This window comes from Monodelphis domestica, chromosome 3 (genome assembly GCF_027887165.1).
Source record: "Monodelphis domestica isolate mMonDom1 chromosome 3, mMonDom1.pri, whole genome shotgun sequence".
Classification (NCBI taxonomy): domain Eukaryota; kingdom Metazoa; phylum Chordata; class Mammalia; order Didelphimorphia; family Didelphidae; genus Monodelphis; species Monodelphis domestica.
Genome location: NC_077229.1, coordinates 96,603,630 through 96,627,196, shown reverse-complemented (window position 1 = coordinate 96,627,196; position 23,567 = coordinate 96,603,630). Strand labels below are relative to the sequence as shown.

At 48.3% G+C, this 23,567-nt stretch overlaps 1 protein-coding gene across 6 annotated transcripts; it reads right to left on the bottom strand.

The window, feature by feature from the left end:
- Nucleotides 1-10,810: 10,810 nt before the first annotated feature.
- Nucleotides 10,811-23,526, bottom strand: RGL3 (ral guanine nucleotide dissociation stimulator like 3). 6 transcript variants are annotated; one of them, XM_007488492.3, is made up of 19 exons: nucleotides 22,897-23,526; nucleotides 22,668-22,787; nucleotides 22,230-22,456; nucleotides 21,826-21,885; nucleotides 21,348-21,652; nucleotides 20,086-20,201; nucleotides 18,355-18,570; nucleotides 18,118-18,221; nucleotides 17,461-17,545; nucleotides 16,762-16,842; nucleotides 16,543-16,635; nucleotides 16,173-16,205; nucleotides 15,885-16,006; nucleotides 13,887-13,982; nucleotides 13,714-13,782; nucleotides 13,522-13,618; nucleotides 12,986-13,156; nucleotides 12,711-12,825; nucleotides 10,811-12,215 (listed from the first exon to the last, which is right to left on the bottom strand). In XM_007488492.3, exons 1-19 carry the CDS (start codon nucleotides 22,927-22,929, stop codon nucleotides 12,112-12,114), a joined length of 2,247 nt encoding a protein of 748 aa, XP_007488554.1. In that variant the 5' UTR covers nucleotides 22,930-23,526; the 3' UTR covers nucleotides 10,811-12,111. The 6 variants fall into 6 exon arrangements, with proteins under 6 accessions (XP_007488554.1, XP_007488555.1, XP_007488556.1 ...); XM_007488493.3 differs by having other exon boundaries at nucleotides 16,786-16,842; XM_007488494.3 differs by having other exon boundaries at nucleotides 21,348-21,601.
- Nucleotides 23,527-23,567: the final 41 nt, after the last annotated feature.

The window sequence follows — 23,567 nt, the reverse complement described above, 5'->3', positions numbered from 1 at the left end:
AAGAGGGGCCAGCAGTGGAGGGGGGGCACCCAAGGCATCTCCAGGCACCCTAATGGAAGGAAGAGAGTTTCCCTCTGACATTTGACATAATCAGTTCAAAGTGTTGCTCACTCAGTAGAATTTGATAAAGTGCCTACTCTGTGAGCACGAAGTTTGGGGAATTTTACTAGGTTTGGTCCCTAGGGAACTCTGAGTGTATAGGATGGGAAGGGAGAAGAGGGAAGGCAAGATGAAAAATTCAGATAGATACAGGGTATGACATTACATGCTAAGTGCAAAAGAAGGCAATAAAACATGATGTATTCTGATTCCAAGTCCAGTGAGCTTTTTGTGACACCATGGCCAATGTGGCATTCAAGGCTCTCCAAACCTACCTCTCCAACTTCATCTTCCCTAGCATGCTCCACACACTGATCTCCCTTTCCCCATTTCCTGCACATAATGTGTCCTTCCCCTAAACTACTTTCTCCTTGCCTGGGACACTCACTCAGGGAATCCAAGCGGCTGATGTCTATGTAGGGGTGAGACTGGCAACTCATTAGAAAGAGCAGAAATTGGGGCAGCTAGGTGGCTCAGTGGATTAAGAGACAGGTCCACAGATGGAAGGTCTTGGGTTCAAATCTGGTCTCAGATACTTCCTAGCTGTATGACCCTGGTCAAGTCACTTAACTCCCATTGCTTAGCCCTTACCACTCTTCTGCCTTAGAACCAATACATTGTGTTGATTCTAAGATGGAAGGTAAGAGTTTAAAAAAGGGAGTGGTGGGCAGAAACATTCTAAATGCTAGTTCCAACTCAGAAGCAAATTAACTCCCCAACCCATGGTGGAAGAATTTTGGCTGTGGTACGTATGGCATCAAGTTCTATTCCTTCTAGTTCTGCTGCCTTGGTTCAGAATTTTTTTTAAACCCTTCCTTACCTTCCACCTTGGAGTCAATACTGCATATTGGCTCCAAGGCAGAAGAGTGGTAAGGGCTAGGCAATGGGGATCAAGTGACTTGCCCAGGGTCACACAGCTGAGAAGTGTCTGAGGCCAGATTTGAACCTAGGACCTCCCATCTTTAGGCTTGGCTCTCAATCCACTGAGATACCCAGCTGCCCCCTTGGTTCAGAATTTTGAGAGAGAAGAGACCTGAGAGATCCAACCCAGCATCTTATCGATAAATGAGAACTCAGAAACAGAAAGGTGCTATGACTTACCCAAAGTCATCTAGGTAAGAAGTAGTGGCAGGATTCAAACTCAGAACTTCTGACTCCATACTTACAGAATCATAGAATTTTTGAGTTGGAAAGGAACTCATTGGCCCCCAGTCCAATCCAAACATAGAACTAATCACTGTTATAGCAAGTTGTCACCCCTCCCCTAGTCTAGTACTTGAGTTGATTTTCTGCTCTTAGGTAAGACTTTTTAGGTCCATTCCTATTGAATCTCATCTTAGATTCAGCCCAGTGCAGATTTAGCTCTGTCAAATTGAGTATTCTTTCTAGGTTGCAACTCTCTTGCTGCCTACCCCCAAACATTTTAATCAGTCATGGTCCTCATCCCCTTCACTCAAAGTCCCCTATCCTTTCCCCTTCCCATTAATCCTGCTTAGTCTTAATCCATCTCAACTCTCCACTTTCCCATATCCTCTCCTCCCCTGAATCCTTTCCTTTAATCAGGCTCACAGAACTAAGAGAAAGGACAAGCATATTCCTATTCTTTTCTCTCCCCGTACCCATTCCCCACCCTGCTGCATTTTGACCATTCTTCAATTTTGAGGTTCCTGCAATCCATTTATATACCATTTCCTCCCTGCACTTGTTGCTATCATCCACCAACCTCCAGGACATTTTCCCAAAATTTTCAGTGAAGGGTGGAACCAAGATGGCGGCTTAGGAGCAGCAAAAGCTGGAACTGCTCCAAGAATCCTTCCAAACCAAAATTTTCAGGGAATTCAATGCTTAAGTCAATTTCTGTCTTTATAGCATCCTCCATAGGTACCTCAATGGACTGATCAAGGACCCTTTCACCAACCTGACCATATGATTCCTTGGCTTCAACTTCCACATCCTCCTCCTCCATCTGACTACAGACATACACTGGCATGATGATCATACTTCAGACCTCATCAGCTCTCAGGAAAGCACTATCTTCAAATCCAGAACTTTGGGATTCCTTTCCCCAGTCACAACTTCCTATTTTTTGTGAATGGTAAGGAGAGTGATAAGAATAGGTACTAGACCTGCTGTCTCTCCAGTATAGGGACTTCCCAGATGAGGAAACTCTTTTTACCAATGAAGGTTAGCACCTTCTCTGATTTGTGGTCTGAGGGACTTTTGTAGAGCACTGAAAGATGAAATAATTTGCCCAGCCAGAGGCAGGACTTGAATGCAGTTCTTCTTGACTCCTGAGGTCCGTTCTCTAACCATTATATCACATGGCCACTTATAAACTTTACTTTTTAAACACTCTTACCTTCTGCCTTAGAATCAATACTGTGCATGATTCTAAGGCAAGAGCGTCATAAGGGTTAGGCAATGGGGGGGGGAGGGGGTTAAGTGACCTGCCCAGGATCACACAGCTGGGAAGTATTTGAGGTCAGATTTGAACCCAGGACCATCTACTGAGCCACCTATAACTGCCCCCCACTCATAAACTTTAAGTTGGTCTATAAATGAAGTATTTTACCTATCCCACTCTTTCACACTAAGCCAGTCTTCATCCTCATTGGAGACCTCAGTCAGCTCTTACTCTCCTAGTCCATCTTCTCTCCACTTTAGCCTTACTCAGCCTTTACCCCATAGTCTGCCACTTTAATGTTTTACTCATGGCTACCCCCATCCCCACCCACATCTTCAACCATTCCTAACCTGTTAATCCTCATTCCTGGAGTAACTGCCACCATCTGATTTCTCCATTCCTCCCCAGGGGCTATTTTCCTAGGAGAAAGTAATAAAAGAGTTGATTTCTGTCCTGACTGTGACCTCACATAGATCCTGGCTGCTGCTTAATGGCCCTTCTACCCTCTTATTGTTCACAGCCCCAGAACTGGAGACTTGGAAGGGTCCTCAGGAGCCATCTAACTTAACCCACCGCAGAAAGGAATCCCCACTAGAACACACCCAACCAGTGGTCACCTGGCTGCTGCTGAACCACCTCCCATGAGAGGGAGGCCACCATCCATTCTGCTTTTAGACTGCTCTGATTGTTCGGACAAGGTAGCTAGGGCAAGCCACTTAGCCCAGCTTGCCTCACTTTCCTCATCTGTAAAAAAAAAAATGAGCTGGAGAAGTTAATGGTAAACCAGTCCAGGATCTTTGCCAAGGAAACCTCAATTGGACTCATGAAGAATTGGACACAACTGAACAGCAACAACAATATGATTTAAGTATAGGTACTAGTTAGGATAATAAAAAGCATCCATTTTCCAGATGAGGAAACAGGCAAACAGGGTAAAGTAACTTGACCAGTGTCAGCCAGCTAGTAAGTATCTGAGACCTGATGTGAACTCCAGTCTCCCTGAATCCAGGCTGGCCTCTATCCCCTGAACCCCCTAGCTGTTGATTAATGGATTGATTCTACACCTCAGTAAAATATTATGCTCTCCTCTATTTTCACTGCTAGGAAGACCAGAGTTCAAATCTAGCCTAAGATACTTCCTAGCTGTCAAGGCAAATAACTTAACCCTATTTGCCTTAGTTTCCTCATCTATAAAACAAGCTAGAGAAGAAAATGGCAAGCCATTCTGGTATCTTTGACAAGACCTCAAATAGGATCAGGAAGAGTTGGACCTGACTAAACAAATATTATCTATCTATATGAATGTGTGTGTATATATAAATGTATTATATATATACATATGCACATATATATATTTTTGGTTTTGTATCTCCTATAGTTCCCATCTCTTTCCCCCACTTAAAGAGAATCAACACATGAAACGAAGATTTCTTAAAAAGAGAACAAAATTCACCAGTGAAACAAAGATTTTTCAAAGGAGAACAAAATTCAACAATCAACAACACACTAAAACAAATGAGTAACATCATTTACATAGCACTTACTATGGCCAGGCATCATGCAAAATGTCTTACAGTTATCTCATTTGATCTTTACAACCCTAGGAAATAGATGCTATTATTTTCATTTTTCTGAGGCAAGCAGAAGTTAAGTGACTTGCACAGGGTCACACAGTGAGTATCCGAGGTGGGATTTTAATTCAGGTCTTGCTGAGTTCAAAAAAATCTGACCTCATTTGCAGTGCTGCACACTTATGGACCCCAAAAGAGGAGGGATGTCTTCTTATCTTTCTCCTTTGGGACCAAGTTTTCTCTTTATAATTTTTGCAACATTCAACTTCAGTTGCTTTGTGGTGGTTGTTCTTTCCCTTTATAAAACATTGTGTATATTGTTTTCCTGGTTCTTTACCTCCCTTTGTATCAGTTCAGATAAATCTTTCCATGCTTCTCTGTATTCATCTTGTTTCTTGCAGCATAGTGATACTCTATTACACTCATGTACCACAATTGGTTTCATCATTCCCCAATTGATGGACATCTACTTTGCTTTCAGTTCTTTTTGCCACCACAAAAAGTGCTGCTAGAAATACTTGGGTGTATATGGGGACTTGCTTTTCATCAGTGCCATATTTGTTATGTATACCCTGAGTCAAAGGCACAGATATTTTAATGACTGTATTTGCAAAATTCCTGCTTGCTTCCCAGAACTGTTGTAGCATTTCCCAATTCTTCCAGTATTAATTCCCTCCTGTCACCCCTGGCAGTTTGATGCATGTGAGGTGAAACCTCTGGACTGTTTGGATTTGCATTTCTCATATTATTAGTGATTCACCAATACTTTTTATACGATTTGTTAATAGTTGACAGTTATTCACATCCTTTGAATATTTATTTATTTCAGAATGGCTTTGGGCCCATTTACTTTTCTTTTTTAAAGCTTTACCTTCTGTCTTGGAGTTGAAACTAAGAATCCGTTACAAGGCAGAAGAGTAGTAAAGGCTGGTAACGGGGATTAAGTGTGTTGCCCAGGGTCACACAGCTAGGCATAGGTCACATTTGAGCCCAAGACCTCCTGTTTCCAGGGCTAGTTTTCTAGCCACTGAGCCACCTAGCTACCCAGGCACCCATTTACTTCAGAATAGCTCAAATTGTTAGGGGGTTTTCTTACATCTGTAACCAGCCCTAGCCCAATCCTTTGGACCATGAGCAATGTGCTCTGTCTGATGCAATCACCCATGTGGTTGTTGGCGAGTCTGCTTCTGTAAGTTGGTGATAAAGAGGAAAGAAGGGCCCAACTCTGCTCCAGAGTACTCCTGGGTGTTCTTGGACTGTTTCTTGCCCTCTTAGTTAGATGATGAAAAATTTGTTTCTTTGATTGGCTCCTGGGCAGCAAGTGAGAGTTAGCATAAAAGACACAAGCCAAAATGACCTCTTCCTGGTAGTGGTTGAGGCAAGAGCTTCTGTAAGCCTCTAGGATGGGAGAGAGAGAAGGTGGCAGCAGCCTGCTCCCTACATGCAAGTCAGCGCATGGTTATGAGCATGGCATAGCTATTTTTCTCTCCATGGTGGGTCTGTTCTTCCATACAAAAGCAGGTGAGAGAGTACTAGTGATAGCTATATACTCGTGAGCACTAAAAGGTGAGAAGAGTGAACCACCAGCAGAGGTGCAGGAATTGGAATCCGTGCCATCAGTCTTCCAGCAATCAAATCCTTCATAAATGGGTGCTTTTTGGTTGACTGTATCAGATCGCTTTCTGTCTCAGGGAAGGTGAAAGGACAGAAATAAGGGAAGGTGAGAGGGAAGAAGAGAATTTGGAATTTTTAAAGAATATGAAAATTGGGGCACAGCTGGGTAGCTCAGTGGATTGAGAGCCAAGTCTAGAGATGGGAAGGTCGTAGGTTCAAATCTGGCCTCAGACACTTCCCAGCTGTGTGACCCTGGGCAAGTCACTGAACCCTCATTGCATAGCCCTTACCTCTCTTCTGCCTTGGAGCCAATACACAGTATTGATTCTAAGACAGAAGGTAAGGGTTAAAAAAAAATAAAGAATATAAAAATTATAAAACATAAATGGGTGTTTATTGATTAAGCAATTGACTGACGAGTTGGAGGCCACATATCACTCTGGTTGCCTCCTGGTGGATGCTTTGCAGCTTATGTCTTTTCTAAAATGTGGTGCCTAGAAGCTATATAAGATATAATCAGGCCATAGCAGGACCACCATCATGGACTCATTAATGAAAGCCTTAATCTCTTAATGCATCCCAAGGCTAAAATGCCCTTTTGGGATGTCTCATCACATTTTTATTGAGGTTGCAGGTCACCCAAACCCCAGATCTTTTTCAGACTAATGGTATAACCATGAATCCTCTGCCTTGGGCTTGCTGTTTGAATCTAACTTTTAAGACTAAATTTATGCCCATTAAATTTCACCTTATTTAGCCCAATGTTCTAGCCTGTCCAAGACCTTTTGGGGAGCAGTGAGATGGCTCAGTGAATTGAGAGCAAGCCCAGAGAGAGAAGGTCCTGGGTTCAAATCTGACCTCAAACACTTCATAGCTTTGTGACCCTGGGCAAGTCACTTAACCCCCTTTGCCTAGCCTTTACCACTCTTCTGCCTTGGACTCAATAGATAGTATTGATTCTAAGACAAAGGTAAGGGTTTATTTTTTTAAAAAGACCTTTTGGATCCTGATTCTATTATCTGGTATGTTAGCTGTCTTTCCCAGATTTGTAGCTTCCACAAATTTGATAAATATGCCACCCATACCTTTATCTAAACCAGTGATTAAAAATTTGAGACAGCACAAACCCAAACATGGCTTCCTGGGAGTGCTTCAATGAGACATGGCGAGATGGTGCCATTAATGACTACTCTGGGGGTCTGACCCGACAGTAGTTCTGAATTCATTCAACTCTTCTAGCCATATTGACTTTGTTTGAATTCCACCCTCCGGCGGGAAAATAGGAGCCTCCTGTGGCAGTGTAGAAATCATGGGCCTCCCTGGAAGAGAAGGTGCTATGCTTTCTTCCCATCCATCTCAGAGTCAGGGATGCCATGATCTATAGCCTCCTTGAGGCCTCCCTCCTTCTGCCTTCATAGCCAAGCTGGTTGGAACACCAAGAGGAGCTGAAGCAATTATCCCAGCCTGGCCAGAGTCTCCTCGGAACCCGAGTTGGGACATCCAAAGCCACGTAATCTAAATGACCAGGACGTACATACCTCACGAGAGGTCATCCGTCCTTTGTTGGAAGACCACTAGCAGAGGCCAGCCACATGGTCCTGAGGAGAGTTCCAACTGCTAGAAAGCTTTTCTTTAAGTGAAGTTGAAATCTGTGGCTCAGCAGTTTCCTCCCAGGGCTCCCCATTTTTCCCCCTGGAGCCACATAAAACAAGTGTAACCCTCTTTCTACGAGAGAGCTCTTTAGAAGCTTAAAGGCATCATCACCTCCCTCTGGAGCCTTCTTTTCCATAGACCACTCATCTCCTTTCTTATCACACTTAGCCTTCATGATCACAAATGGTCCAACTCCCTGGGATGGACTCCAGCTTAAGAGGCCTCCTTCTCAAAATGTGGTGACCAGAGCTGTCGGTGAGGACTGTCCAGGGCAGAGTCCTGGGGGACTTTGATCACCTCTTATCACAGCCCCCAAATCACACTCCGTTTTCTGTCTGACTCCCTCACTTCGCCCAGCCGCTTCAAAGCCAGGTGGACTCCCTTAGGGAGCCTGGAGGGCTCCAGAAAGAGGTCAGGCCATGGTGGAAAGAATCCTGAATGCTAGGCTGGAAAGAGCCCCTGAATTTGCAGAGGATGGGTTTAAATCCCACTCGGCCACTTAGTACCAGTGTGTGTGAGACCTTGGGCAAGTGGGTTTTAAGCTCTGAAGACTGAGATTCCCTCCTCTCTAAAAAGGCAGAGAAGGGGGCAGGTAGGTGGTGCACTGCATAGAGCTTTGGGCCTAGAGTTGGGAAGACCTGAGTTCAAACTGACTTCAGACACTTATTAGCTGGGTGACCCTGGGCAAGTCACTTAACACTGTTTGCCTCAGTTTCCTCATCTGTAAAATGAGCTGGAAGGAGGAAATGGTAAAGCACTCCAGTGTCTTTGCCACAGAAACCCCCAAAGGGATCATAAAGAGTGGGACACAACTGAAACCACTGAATGACAGCAACAATAATAACGCCTCCACCATCTATCTATGGGCGACGAAAGCAATATTCAAACTGTAAAATCCTGTAGACACGGGAGCTGTTGTTCTCTCCCTCTTATCTCCCCCTTGCAATCATTCACCAAGTCCTGCTGTCACCGCTATGGCTGCGATAATCTCTTCTCTGAGCGCCTGCTGCCTCTGCCCTAGTTCGGGCCCTCCTGGCCCCTGGCCTGTATTGCTGAAGTGGCCTCTATGTTCTTCCCTCTCCCATCATTCACTGCCCAAGTGGCTTCTGTCCTCAGGATGATGGTGATGATAGCCAGCACATAGCACTTTAAGGTTTGCAAAGCGCTTTCCAAATATCTCATTTTATCTTCACAACCATCCTAGGAGGTAGGTGCTATTATCATCCCCCATTCCATAGATGAAGAAGGAACTGAGACAGAAATTACTGACTTGCCCAGGGTGGCATGTCTGGTTTCTGAGGCAGGATTAGAACACAAGTCTTCCTGACTCTCCTCTGACTGCCCTTTCTCTATTCCAAGCTTCCTCCCAAATAAAAGCATGAGCCCTCAGTCCTGGCATTCAAGATCTTCAGCAACCTTGCTTCAGTCTCCCTTTCCAGCCCTACTGCACCCTTTTCCCTTTCACTTTTTTAAAAAATTTTAAACTCTTACTCTTAGTAACAATTCTAAAACGGAAGGGCAAGGGCTAGTCTACTGAGGTGAAGTGACTTGCCCAGGGTCACATAGCCAGGTAGTCTCAGGTCACATTTAAACTTAGGACCTCCTGTCTCCAGACCTCACTTTCTATATCCACTGTGCCACCTAACTGTCCCTCCTTTTCACACCTAGTTCTAGTCAAAATGAATTGTAAGAGCTAACATTTCTATAGGGCTTACCATGTGCCAGGCACTGTGATAAGCACTCTACCATGATCTTCATAATCATTCTGGGAGGTGACATTATGCCAATTTTACAGATAAGGAAATTGAAACAGATGGCAGTTAAGTGACTTACCCAGGGACATACAACTAGCAAAAAGTCAGAGGCTAGATTTGAACTCGGGTCTCCCTAACTCCAGGCTCAGTGTTCTATCGACTGTGCCATTTTGTTGTGCTTTGCTCTCTGTCCTCCTATCCCTGTGCCCCTTGCCTTGAATGAGCTTCCCACATCTACTGATGTCCTTTCCTTCCTCCAAAGCAAAATTCAAATGCTACTTCCTCTAGGACTCCCTGAGCAGAGTTTCTCCCTTTCTTCGTCCCAATAATCTCTCCTTCAATTATCTCCTAACAAAATTTTTGGGCTCTTTAAAGAACATATAAAGCCCCTCCAGAGGTAAGTAGGAGAGGAACTAGTCCTGGTGATTTTATTGAAATGAGGAACTCCTAGAGGAGGAAAAGCACTCTCCTGATGCATGTTAGCACTCCTCTCTACCAGGGGCATTGAGGGATTAAGGAACTTGCCCAGGAGCACTCTGCCCGCCAGTGTCAAGAGGCAGTGTTTGAAGTTAGATCTTCCTGGCTTCAAGATTGGAGCACCATCTGCTGAACCACTTGGCTTCTAGCAGTGCAGATATTTTCATTTACAAGTCAGGGAACTGAGACCTAGAGAGCTTAAGCTAGTTTCTCAATGTCATGGTTAAGACCTAAACCAGACCTGCACTGACTTCTGAGCTTTTCCCACTGTCATGCCAACAGTCTCTGTCACCTTACCTCCCTCCTATGGTAACGTTCTTGTCCTTCCCTCCATTAGGCTGTGAGTTTCTTGAGAGTAGGGTCTAGGCTGTGTCTCTGTATCCTAGCATCCAGAACAGAGCCTTACTGTTTGAGAAGGAATCCAGAAGGGCCCCAGGAGCAAGGGAAATATGGATCCAGAGCCCCGGACATCAGAGTGGGCTGGACGTTCCCAGTGCCAGCCATTCTGAAAGGATATCCCTACTCTGTCGCATGGCAAGCCCCGGTGAGGTGGTGGGGAGAGCATTCTGGCTTCATGCCCATGAACCACAAACGCATGCATATAAGGCTGGTGGATTGCTAGAACTAGGGAGTTCCAAGCCCCAGGGGGCCAAAACAAATCTGGTATATGCCCTTGTTTGTCACCATTATGGTGAGTCGTTGGAGTGGTGTGGAGGCACCAAGGTGCCAGAGGTCTAACCCAGGTCAGAAATAAGTCAGGTTGAAACTTCAGTGCCAATCAGCAGTACCAAGATAAAGAGATCGTCACCAGGAAAAAAATGTGGAAAAGATGGATTAAGTTGGTTCTAGACTATTAGATTTAGTGAACAGAGGGAAATGGTGTGGTGAGCTAGAATGGGGCCTGACTCTATTGTGTGAAACTGAGACCTTGTGTGAAGCCAGGTTGTTACACTTTGGGCAAAGATCCTAAGCAGCCCCCATCTGGAGCACTTTCAGTTCTAGGTAGCCTGTAAGATTGTAGATTTTGACCTAGAATGCACCATTTCATAAATGAGGGAACTGAAGTCCAGGGAGATTAATTGGCCCAAGATAGAGACGAGGCAGGATATGAAATCTAAGGGGACTTGCTACTATGACATTTGGCTCAGTTCTTTGTTGTTCACTCGTTTTTCATGCTGTCCCACCCCCTGTGGCCCTGTTGGAGGTTTTTTTGACAAAGACACTGGAGTGAGTCGCCATTTCTTCTCCAGCTCATTTTATAGATGAAGTAACTGAGGTACAGAGTTAAGTGACTTGCTCAGGGTTACCCAGCTAGTATCTGAGGTCATATTTGAACTCAGGAAGATGATACTTCCTTATTTCAGGCCTAACATTCTATCTACCACCTAGACACTGACAAGGCCAAGGACATCCCCTTTTAGAAGGGCGGGTGATATCCTCAGGAGCCCTTGGAGAGGGAGAGGGGAGCAGACCAGCTCTGCATCTCTCCAGCTTTCTAGTAATAAACTGGTAAACTGTTCTGGGGTGATGGCAGGTGTGCCCACAGAGAAGATTCCAAGTGCCCCCCCCTCTAGCATGTGTGCCATAGGTTCACCACCAGGGTCCTAGAGGGTAACCAGGGCAATAAGGTAGGGGATGGGGACAAGAGGCCATCATTCTACAATTGATTGAAGAAACTAGGGAGGTTTTTCCTGGAAAAGAGAAACCTTAGGGGGAATAGTCACTGTATGGTTCATCTTAACTGAAGGACTAGCAGATGGAGAAAGGATTAGACTTGATTGGCTTGGCCCCATCAGGCAAAATTAGGCATTATGGAAGCCATATATAGGCAAATTTAAGCGTAATACAAAGAAAAATGCCCCCAGATTGGATTGAGAATAAAAAGGGATTTGGGGAGATATAAAGCAGAGGGTTTTTCCTCACTGGGAAGGGCTTCCAGACAAGACTAGAAGATCACATTTTAGGGAGGAATACTACAGCGAACTTCTTTGTTCAGGAACACTCTAGGCAAGACGGTCGCTGAAGTTCTTTCCCATGGTAACCCTTGAGCCAATTGTCTCTGGGAACAGAACTCTGGAGGCTGGCCCCTGGGTTAGGGTGGCTAGCTGGCTGGGAGGGCAGAGAGAAAGGCAGCAGAGTCTGACTTGTGGTCACCCCACCTCACCAGCCAGGTTTCTAAAATTCCAACCTTATTTGTTTTGTCCTGCAGGGGCTAATATTAGAAGACATCTGAAGGGGATATGAAGGCAGAAAAAGGGGTCCCGGGCCCTCCCAGATAGAACCCTGCCCTTCCCACCCAAAAGCGACGTCAGGGTCTCCGTCTCCTTGTCCGCTGGGTCCATTGCCGCCCAGCCCCAGGCAAGCTGCCATCTAGTGGCCTGGCCAGTCTCCTTCCCTTTCCAGCTCCCCAAAGAGGACACAGACACTAAGGTATGGGAGCACCAGGGATCGTGTTGGGGTCAGTGCCTCAGCATGCCTCTGGATGTGGCCCCGGCTAGGTCCAAGCCTGCGGCTCCCCAGCCAGGAAGGAGAGCAGTCATCAGGGTGGTGACTGAGCCCCCTCCTTCTTCCGAAGCACAAAGTCCCTGGGGCTAGCTGGGCTCATGGCATAGAACACATTGGCGTTGTCTGGGATCAGGAGCTCTGCGGGTGGAAGGCCCACATGGTATCAAATTGCATCAACTTGTGTATACCTACACTGTGGCCCTTTTCCTCCCCTGTGGAGGTTCTATTTTTCCCTTTATGTAATGGGCTCCGAGAATCACAGATTCTGCGACTGAAGGGACCTTTGGGCTCTCATTTGACAGAGGAGGAAACTGAGGCCAGAGAGGGGCAGTCTCTGAAGCAAGCTCGTACCCAGATAGGTCCTCTGACCCCAGGTCTGGTACAGCATTCGAGTTGGCATGGGCTGGCAACTCCCTCCCTCCCCCTCATCAACGCCACCCACTCTGAAGCAGCTTTCTGCCAGAATTGTTTGCCCTTGATTTCTGGATCTCCCGGCTCTGGAGCAGAGAAGGGCATGCCTGGGGCGGCTCCCTCAGAGGGCAAGCGGTTTGGGGTTCTGCCAGAAGCCCTCTTCCAGCCACCACCCCATGCCCTGGGTTCACCACAGTGCCCGGGGCTCTCACACCCACTCACCCCGGTCCCCAGGCAAGACCTGGAACAGCTGATAGTCACGGGGCTGTGGCTGCCCCAGGTGCAGCTTCTGCAGGGCTCGGAGAATCACACCTGGGACTTTGTCCTGGCTAGTGAGCTGGGGGTGGGGAAACAATGTGTGAGAAAGAGAAGGGGTGGGGGGAGGTGCCAGGCACAGGGAGGGAAGGGTGCCACGGGTCAGTGACAGGGATGGGAGGATCCTGGCCCTTCTATTCTCCCTTTGCTGCTCCCATCTAGCGTGGGCCCCTCTTCTTTACCCAAATGCTCCGATACAGGTTCCCGGGGTCATGGTCAATGCTGACTCGGATGACACAGGCATCTGGGCTCGGCTGCCCTGGGTGGTGGGGAGCTCGGGCACTGCTTCCAGGAGAGCCCGGGGCCTGCTGGAGCTCAGGAGCTTCGGTTCCCAAAGGCAGCTCCAGGGAGCCCTGGGCCAGGGGAGGAAGTTACAGTTCTCAGTGGTGTCCAGTGTGGCATCCATCACACAAACATGCAACCCCTCTCCCTTCCACCCACCCTGTGTCACGGCACCATCATCATATGTGGGGGAGGCTGGCGCCTTCCCATTCTTCACACGAGCCTCTTAAGACATCCTCGCCAGACTGGTGTCCCCAATTTTACACGTGAGGAAACTGAGACCCAGACTGGAGAAATGATTTGCTCAAGATCATACAGTCAGAGGTAGGGTCAAGACTAGAACCCAGCTCTTTTGACTCCCAGGCTAAGTAGTTTCCACAGTTCTCAGACTGCCTCCTTGCAGAGACACACATTACGGTACATCGGGATCACGCACCTTGTGGCCCAGACCAGTTGCTCCTGGGGATGGAGGAGGGCTGAGGGTCAGAGGGTCCCCTTCTCCAGGGCTGGGTGGGTAGGAACCTGAAGAGAGACTACAGGGGACACAGAAACCAGAGATGGCATCACTCCCCTAACTCCAGGCCCTAATCTTGACCTCCAACCCTTATCCTCCCCAAACCTGTTTTACCTGGGGCTGGGAGAGGGGGGATCCCCAGGCTGGTGGCTTGGAGACGAGCCTCTTTCCCGAGACAGCTTCCTAAGAGGAGATGTGGGGAGAGAAGGGTCAGATGTGGCTTCAAGGCAAGTCCATGTTCCCCCAACCCTCTCCCCATTATCTCATCATTCTTCAAACTGACTCACGCACTAAGTCTCTTAGTAAGACTTATCCGTCGCCGGATCCTGGGGGAGCTGGGACAGGAGGCAGCTGGAGGCTCAATGACCCGGGACAGGCGATAACTGGGAGAGATGGGGATGAGGAAATGGGATCCGATTGACGATGGGAGCCAGAGGGATGGGGCCAAGCAATGAGTGGGTCAGGGGGATGAGGTCAATGAGTCAATTGATTTGTTTAACAAACATCCAATCAGGGCGCCCTGCCTTTGCCCCCAAACCTCACTGGCTCCCTGCCATCTAGCACACCAATAATTCCATTTCTATAGCACTTTTAAGGGCCACTCTGTGCTCCAATTTAAGCGAGGAATCACTCACCCCTGCACCACGCATGGCCTATACTTCCCTCCTTTACTTCTTCCATTGAGTTCCTTTCCATACTTTAAATCTAAACTCAAATACCAGCACTTCCAGGAAGTCATTCCTCAATCAATAACGACCTTCTCCCTCCCACTTCACATAGTACAGTGCTTACACCTAACAGAAACCATCTTTGTTATCTGCATTTGGATCTTCTCCCTAAACTAGACTGTGTGAGCTCTAGGAGGACACAGAGCACAGAGCCTAGTAGGCAGCGTTGTACACACTGGACATTTAATCGACGCTTGTTTAAATTGTGTTTAGGGGTACTGTAGGGAGGTAGAGAACCAGCCCAGTCTCAAAAACACACTAGCTAAATGCCCCTGGGAAATTTGTTTTATATCTCATTGCTCCCAGACTATTGTTTTCCAACCTTTACCTCCTGTCTTTTATTTATTACTTAAAAAAAAAAAAACCCTCACCTTCCACTTGGAATTAATACTAAGTATTGGTTCCAAAGCAGAAAAACAGTAAGGGCTACACAATGGGGGTTAAGTGACTTGCCCAGGGTCATACAGCTAGGAAGTGTCTGAGGCCAGATTTGATCCCAGGATCTCCTTTTTCTAGGCCTGGCGCTCAATCTACTGAGCCTAGCTGCCCCTACCTTCTGTTTTATAATGGATAATGATTCTAAGGCAGAAGAGTGGTAAGGGCTAGGCAATTGAGGTTAAATGACTTGTCTAAGGTCACACTGCTCGGAAGTATCTGAAACAAGATTTGAACCCACATTCTCCCTCTTAAGATTTTTAAGTTCAGGGGCATATGTGGATCAATGTGGATGGAGGGAGTTTCCTCACTGAAAGTTCCCAATACCAACAGAATCATTGATTTGGTCAACAAAGACCATTTAGGGAGTGCCTACTTGTATGCAAGGCATCCTGGGACAGAGACGTGAGAGACATGAGACGGAGCCTCACCTAAAGCTCATTTAGGAGAAATGCATATATAGAACTATACTTCAGAAAAGTGAGAGATAAATGCACAGGATCCAGGCCAGGCAAAATGCTTTTTGAAAGGTGAGATGGCAAAAAGCAATTTCAGCAGGAGGGAGCCAATGAAATTTCCTAGAGAAGGCATCAGCCCCCTGTGTTAACCATCCAGGGAATCAATGAATTTCCATATCCAAGTAAGGGGAGGAGAGGAAGAGAATGGATCTATTCCAAACTTGTGGCTGGCTTGAACAAAGGCATGGAGATGGAAAGGAACAAAGAAAAAGGGATGGAGAAGCCTGGTTTGAATAGTTAGCCATGTAGATTTGGAGTAGGAACCATGATAGCCTTGAATGCCAGGATCAAAAGTTTGGATTTAGGAGCAGCTGAGTGGCTCAGTGGTTGAGAACCAGGTCTAGAGACTGGACGTGTTGGGTTCAAATCTGGCCTCAGACACTTCCTAGCTGTGTAACCCTGGGCAAATCACTTAACCCCCACTGCCTAGTCCTTATCACTTTTCTGCCTTGGAATCAATACTTAGTATTGATTCTAAGATGGAAGGTGAGGGTTCAAATAAATAAGAGTTTGAACTTAATCCAAAAAGGGGATTGCCTAAGAGGCTTAGTCTGGGACTTGGGAGGTAGAGAAGAAGCTGGAGTCAGGGGGTCAGAAGAATCACCTCTGCTCCTCACTGAGGGGTCTCTGGGCCCGGAAGGCAGCAAGAACAGGTGGCCGTGATAGTAGATTATAGGCCACACAGCGACGCTGAAGGTGTTGGATCCGGGACAGGATTTCCCACTCCTTGGAAAAGGGAGGTGAAGTTCTTTCTGCTAGGCCTTCCTTCCCCATCTCCTTCCCTCCATTCCCTACCTCCCAGGCATTTCCCCTAACCAAGTCCCAGGGTCCCTACCTCCCTTCCCCACCCTGCTCACACCCCTCCCCTCTCCCCCTGCCCAGGCCCCTTTACCTTCCTTCGCTTCTCAAAGTTGATAAGATCTCCCTGGGGGTAGTGGAGAAGCAAGCCTGAGCTCAGAGTCCCCAAGACAGCAAAGATGGTGGGATCATAGGATTTATAGCTGGAAGGAACTTGAGTACCACCCCCCCCTTCAATTTACAGAGGAGGAAACTGAGGCTCAGTGAGGGGAATGGAATTGCCTAAGGACACATCAATAACAGTGATATTTGGATCCAAACCCAAATGGTGGTCTTACTCCCAATCCAGGGCAGTTGGGGGCAGGGAGGGGATGCCGGCTTCTGGAAAGGTTTCAGGTGCAAGGATGACAGTGAAAGGACAAGGGGATGGGATTCGGGAGTGGGGTCAGGGGCCAGACTTTCACCTCCAGTAGATCGGGCAGTGCTGTGTCCAGCATGACAAGGTCAGTGAGGAAGGTACCCAGGTAGGGGATAGGCCCAGGGGGAACTTTCTGGAACTGATCAGAAACTTGATCAATTCCCCCAGGTATCACTGTCCCAACCCTAGCCCTACCCATTGCATTATAGCCCCTCTCCTCTCGGGACCATCTCCTTGAAGCCCTCTTCCCCAGGCCTGCCCCCACCTCAAGTCCAATATAGCCTCCTACCAAGGGAGGAACTCCTGGAGCCGTCTTCTCTTCAGGGGAGATCACGGTTGCTTCTTCCTGGGGTAGAAACAGAGAATTCAAAGGATAGAATCCTGGGTAGAACTAGTCCCTTTTCCCAACAGCCAGACCAGAGCCCCCAAAGGGAGGAAACCTGTGTTTTGGGTAATAAAGGTCTAGCCACAAAGGCAAGAAGTGTCACTCTCTGAAGGAAGAGGAAATGGAAAAAACAATAGTTTGGGGGCAGATGGAGATTTCAAGGATCTCCTCCTCTATGGAAAAGTCAAATGAGGCAAGAGTGAGAAACATGGAAGAAAAAGCGCTCAGCTAAGCTGAGCCTTTGACGCTGGCTACTGGGGAATAATCAAGTGGTTTTTGCCTGCCTTTGTATCTCTTCTAGAGGAGGTTCCAGACCTTCATCACTGCTTCTAGCAAGGCTACTGCTATTCATACTCAAACTGGTTAAGAATACTGCTAACCATGTGCCTACCACCCTGAACATTGTATACCACCAGACTCAAGTCAACTCACATCTATTAAGCACCTACTGTGTGCCAGGCTGATAAAAGTTAAGCCTGCTACAAAGTGTTAACCCAGCAAGACCCTGGTACTCATTGCCTTCTGGGGGCTTTTCCATCCCCACCTCAGGGACTCCAATGTCCAAGGTTCTTCTGTTACCTGGGAGAGGATCTCCCGGCTGTTGAGGTGATTGTTCTCATCAGAGAAAATATTTGAGAGTTTCCGGTACATGGACAACGGCTCCCTAGGGTAGAGAGAGGGAGGAGGAAGGGAGCAAGGTCAGGGGTAAGATAGTGCCTCTTTGAGGGCTCCTCTGGTCAGCAGGGATGTCAAAGGTCATCTTGATCAACTACCCCCTGTACAGGAATCCTCTCCACAGCATCTCCAGTAAGGAGAGACGTGGCCTCCCTCCATGGGAAGAGCTCCAGTGCTGGGAGGTCCCTTTCTCCTTAAGCAGCTCATTGAGCTTTTTGCATGGCTAAGTTTGTTGGGAAACTTCTCAAGCCCTAAATTTGCTTCTTGGCAATTTCCAACCTGTGGTGCCTAGTTCTATCCTCTGAGGCCAAGCAGAACCACTCTGGTCCCTGTTCCTAGTAACAGTTCTCTAGTGTTTCTGCCTGGCCCCACCTATCCCCACCCTAGCATAGAATTACTGTGGCCCCTTGTTGCTCCATCTATAATCTTGGATCCAGTCAGGAAGAAGAGAACTAACCTGGTCCCCAGCTCATCTTCCCTGAGGGTGCCCCCTCCCCTGGCCTCCCCGCTGTCCTCCCCACTCACACCCACTCCTCCCCTCTCACTCCTGAAGACCCTCACCGGCTCACAGCTCCCCAGCTCCTCTTGAGTCTGTATATGGGGTTGGACTGCAGCGCCGATAGGATAGCCCGGAGTGATGAAAAGTTCCTCAACTCCCTACAGCGCTGGGTGAGAAAAGCTAGGCCATGTTATAGATATCTACATATACATCCCATTAGTCTGTATTGAAGACCCTGGAACACCACCCACCAGCCCCTCCCCATTGCGGGGGCTTTCCAGGTATGTAGAGCATCACACCTGAGCAATGAAGATCCACTTCTCCAGGCGTTGGGCCCGATGGGGTGGGGGTAGGCTTGGTCCCGCCAGCACTGAACTCAGGACACAACCAGTTACTGCGTTGAACTGGGCCACGGTGGCACGGACAGAGGAGGCACTCCCAAGGCCCCCTGCTCTATCCCGATGAGACCACACAGAACCCAGGCACTCCCAAAGGCATACTTGAGAAAAAAGTTCCTAGGTGGAGAGAGATACAACTGAACACAAGGACCTCCCTGCAGAATCTCCCACCTCCCCCGGGGCCCTAAGGATGTGTGAAGTGAAGGGTGGTTCAGAGGTGCAAGCAAGAGATGAAGAAGGCAAGCATCCTTGCCCTATACATCAGGGTTAGGGGCAAAAGGGCCAGGGAAGTGCCCTTACTCCATCAAGGTCAGGGGGTTGGGGACAGGTGTTCCCTGGCCATCCAGCTAAAGGAGAAGTGTCTAGAGTATGCCATCATTATGCCCCAAAGGGTTGGAGGAAGGGGTCAATCGAGCAGTTACAGAACCAGATCTTAATTTAGAAAATTCCTCAGGGGCCACCCAGTTCAACTCATACCCCAATCCCCTCTAGTCAAGTAGTCCGCTAGCCTTTGCTTGAAGCCCTCCAATGAGTGGGCAGCTCATTACCCTTGGGGACAGCTCCAATTGTTAGGACATTAAGTCAAACTTGCCTCTGTATATTCACCCATTCCTCCTAGTACCACAATCTGGAATCAAGTAGAACCTAGCCAGTCCCTTTCCCTATTGACAAGCATTTCAGTGATCATGGAACCAAATACTTTAAAGGATCAGAGATTTCCAACTAGAAGGGAACTCAAGGGGCAGAGAGCTCACCCCCTCTCTTTCTAGATGAGGAAACTGAAGCCCAGAGAGGTGGTAGCTTGCCCAAGATCCCACAGGTGACTGAGCTGGAATTTGAACTCAGGACACTAAATCTAGCATTCTTACCACTATATGCTTGAAGACAGTGACCATGTCCTTCCCTAAGACTCCTATTCTTCAGGTTAAATCTCTCCAATTCCTTCAACTGATTTCATAGGATACAATTTTTGGGTCCTTCACCACCATCTTGGTTACCCTTTTAAACTTTCACTGTCTACAGCTTAAGCAATAATTCCTGGAAATGAATCCAGATGTGAGATGATCTGAGTTAAAATTATCTCTGCTTTTTTAACTCTTACCTTCTGTCTCAGAATCAATACTGTATATTGGTTCCAAGGCAAAAGAGCAATAAGGGCTAGACAATTGGGATTAAGTGACTTGCCCAGGGTCACACAGCTGGGAAGTATCTGAGGCCAAATTTGAACCCAGGACCTCCCATCTATATGCCTGGTTCTCAATCCACTGAGGCACCTAGCTACCCCTCCAACATGATTTTTAAGTAACTTTAAAATTCACTTTCTTATCACCTAGCCATATTTCTATCTTCTCTAAAACCTTAACATCTCAATTGGTCAAATAATTCCCTGTGTATCCATCCATAGCAATCTCTATAAACATCCTCTTTTCTTTTTCATTGGGAATATTGTTTTCTTACTACTACTGGGCTGATCTTCTCTGTTTTTTAGTCCATGGAAGCCCATTTTACCTTCTCCCCTACCCCTAGCCCAAACCTTTTGAAATTTGCTCTCCCCAAAGCTAAGGTGCATGGCAGACCCTATCCTTATTCCAATCAACAGAACCAAGAGGAAGGGTTGAAGGCTACCCTCACCATATCCATCAGGGTCAGCTGCTCAGCTATCTCATCCACACTGAAATCCAGAAGCTCTGGGCCCTCCTTTCCTTGTCTTTCCTCCTCCTCCAGGGGGTCCTCTGAGCCTGGAGACTCTGGGCAAAGGGAGTTAAAAATGAGGAGAGAATGTGGAGGGGCCACGGGTGTCAGAAGTGGACAGCTAGCTATTCACCCTTGGTATCAAGGTTCTTCTACAGCTGGGAAAGGACCAGAGGGATTGGGGTGAGAACAGGGTAAGAGGAGGAAACTCAGGCAACCTTCCTTTAGCTATAATTGGTCTCCAAGGAAGGTCAGTCTCTGACACAGATGTGAGCCCAGAATATGAGCCAGGTAGAGGTGAGAGAAAAGAAGACATGAGGAAGAGAAGAAAATTGTTGGGAAATTAGAAAGGAGGATTGTGTCCCAGAATGCAACCTGATCATAGAAAAAGGATATTTTGTATATATACTTTGTGTGAACAACCCAAAGGCAATACTTTATAGCCAGTAAGGGTTTCTTTACAGGATTACAGAGGAAACTTAGTACTAAAAAGAAAGCAACCTCTAGATTTGGGATCAGAGGAGCCGAGTTCACATCTCAGCTCTGCTATTTATTAGCAGGGAGGACTTGGACAAGTCATAAACACTGCATTTTCTTCATCTGCCTATATAGAGCCTTAGGCATAGTAAGGAGACATTTAATACATGTTTGTTTAATTGAATTGTATCTGTAAGGTGATGGCATTGACCTATATGATCTTCGTGAAGGTCCCTCCAAACTCTAAACCTGCAATTCGATTATTTCAGCCTGGTTGGAAAAGGGATTGTTTAACTTTTTGAATAAAAGAATCAGTAATGGTAATATAATATTCCTGAAGTGCATTACAATTAGCAAAGCATTTTCCTTACCACAACCTTGTGAAGTAAGGAGGGCAAGGTATTGTCTCCATTTTACAGATGAGAAAGATGAGGCATATCAGAAGTAAAGTGACTTATCCAAGGTCACACAACTAATAGGTAACCGAATTGAGACTGCAACCCAGGTTATCTGTCATATAAGACCAATGTCTTCTTTCCACTACTCTGACTTCACCCAGAGGCACTCCTGAAAAAAGAAAGGTCTTTCCCTAAACTATACAGATTTGAGAATGAAGAAGAATGGATTCTGATTTTTTATTTAGCTGCCAATGCCCCCAATCCAGTCTCCTAGAATGGCAACCCCACTAGCAAAGGAGTTGGATGTGGGGACAAGAGGGAAAGTACCATCATGAGAAGGCTCTGATGCTTCTAGGGCCTCCTTTGTCCCCTCTTCCTCCTCCTGTAATGTCTTGGCCACTTCTTCCTCTTCCTCCTCTTGGAAGTGCCTCAGCAGCCTCTCAGCTTCCTGGCTCTCTGGGCCCCCTGGTGCTGCCCACCTCAGAAAGGTACAAACCTGGACCAGGTTGGAGTGGCTAGGAGGGTCTTTGAAGTCCTGGGGGTGATCCAGCAGCCAGGAGCCCAGCACAGTTATCAATGCCCTGAAGCCAGAGTCTAACATCAGGCCTTGCCTATCTTCTTGCCGTGAATTCCTCAAATCAAACCACGAATTTCTCAGAACCAATCCCCGACTTCTGGAACCTAACTTCCAACCCCATCATTGACCTCCAGTCATTGACCCACAACCCCTGACCCAGCCATAGTTCCTTGATCCCTGGAGACTCAACCAACGGCTCAGGATAATGATGGGAAAATGGGTACCAACCTCAACTCCTGCTCCTGGCTCACATCCAAGGGGCCTTGACCTTCCTCTTCCTGTCTCTCCCTGGGGAAAAAAAACAAAACAAAACAAACAGGGAAGCATACCTAAATGGAGAGAGAGGCCACTGTCTTGCCTGGAAGGAGGATCTAGAGGGATAGTAGGAAGGAGGGAGGTTTCCTTAACACGAGGGAAAGGAAACAGCAGGATGGGAGGCTGACCTGAAAGACATGAGGCAGGTCCTTGGGGTGACTGAGGGATCTTTGGAGTTGATGAGAGATGGGCTGTGATATGGAGAAGTGAGAAGGGCCGGGGGAGGCTGGGAAAGGGGATAGGAGGGAACCTGGACGGATGGATGATGGACGGGGGAGATACAGAGAAGAAAAGGGCTGAGAGGAGACCGCACCAACCCTCGGGGTCTCGGGGCCTGCCGAGGCTGCAGCAGGAGCCCCAATACACGGTCGGTGGGTACGAAGGCACGGTGTGTGGCCAGGAAGGCGGGCACGAAGGCTGGGTCCTGTTCATGATCTCCTCGCACCAGCTCCAGCACGAGTCGCTCCAGTGGCGCTGCTCGAAGCGCCCGAACTTTGCAGGTGCGATAGTGCACAAAGTCTTCTGATCTTCCGGAATCCGGAGCCTAGAGAAGGGGGTGAGGCTCTGTCAGCCTTTGGCAACGAGTTTCCCTGAAACCTCCCCAGCCCCCAGCCTCACCTGACCCCACCCCTCCTTGCCTCACTCCAGACCTCGGGTCTCGACCTCCTGGCCCCACCCCTCCCCCCAGCCTCACCCCTCACCTGGTCCCGCCCCATAACCCCCCCATTTGCCCGTCCCCAGGCCCAGCTCCTCACCTGACCCCGCCCCCTCCCTCGGCCCCCACCCGGGCCAGGCCGCTGACTGCGCTGTCTCCGCAGAGTGATGTGGTACACAGCTCCGTCCACCTCCTCCTCACCCCACTCCTGGAGCGGCGCCTGCGGGGATCCGGAGGCAGATCTGGGACCCGAGGTGGCTGGGCAAGAAAGCTCGGGGATGGGGGACTTATCTCCCGCCCTGGCTCTCCCCCCACCCACGCCTGGTTACCAGGGCGAGTTCCTTCCCCAGAGGCCGCTCCATGGCTCGGACACCTGCAGCTGTCACGGTAGCTACTGGCCTGATTCTGGCTCTGGCTCCGCCGGCGGCAGCTCAGGGAATGAGACGGATGAGCGGATCCACCGGCCTGGAAGCGGAGCGCTCTGGCTCCAGCAACTGCTGGGCTCCTACCCCGGCCGAAGGCGGGGCCGGGGGAGGGGTCTGCACTGGGGGAAACGATGGGGGACAGAGAAAGGAGACGCGGGGTGGGAGCTGGGGGGAGCTTTGGGGCTAGGGCCCAGCCGAGCGCAGGGATGGGAGTCACTCAGACTCAGGAGCTTAAAACTGCGGGAGGGGCCCGGTTTGGGTGCGCACCACTGACCGCCTAGAGTAAGTGGGTGCTGGGCGGGCTCATTTCCATAACAGCCAGGATGGGGACACGGGACAGGAGGCCGGTCAGGGGGCGGGGAGTCCCAGCCACTGCCCACCTGGCCTCGGACAAACCGGGAAGTACTTTCCAAACTTCCAGGAGCCCTTTTGTGGTGGGGAGGGGAGGTGCCCTTCAAATAGGCACACCTGGAAAGCCTCCCTCCTCCCAACCCCGACCTGGACCTGAAACCTAAACAGTTCTAGGTCTTTCTATCTGTGTTGGCTGAAGTCTGGATCCAGACAGTCCCGGCCAA

Excerpts from the sequence above, each read along its gene's own strand:
- RGL3 (XM_007488492.3), bottom strand. The coding sequence starts at position 22,929 with ATGGAGCGGCCTCTGGGGAAGGAACTCGCCCTG. Across the intron at positions 16,206-16,542 it reads CACTGCCCGATCTACTGGAG|GGAGATCTTATCAACTTTGA; the intron begins GTGAAAGTCTGG and ends CACTACCCCCAG. Across the intron at positions 12,826-12,985 it reads ACCTGTATCGGAGCATTTGG|CTCACTAGCCAGGACAAAGT; the intron begins GTAAAGAAGAGG and ends CCCCACCCCCAG.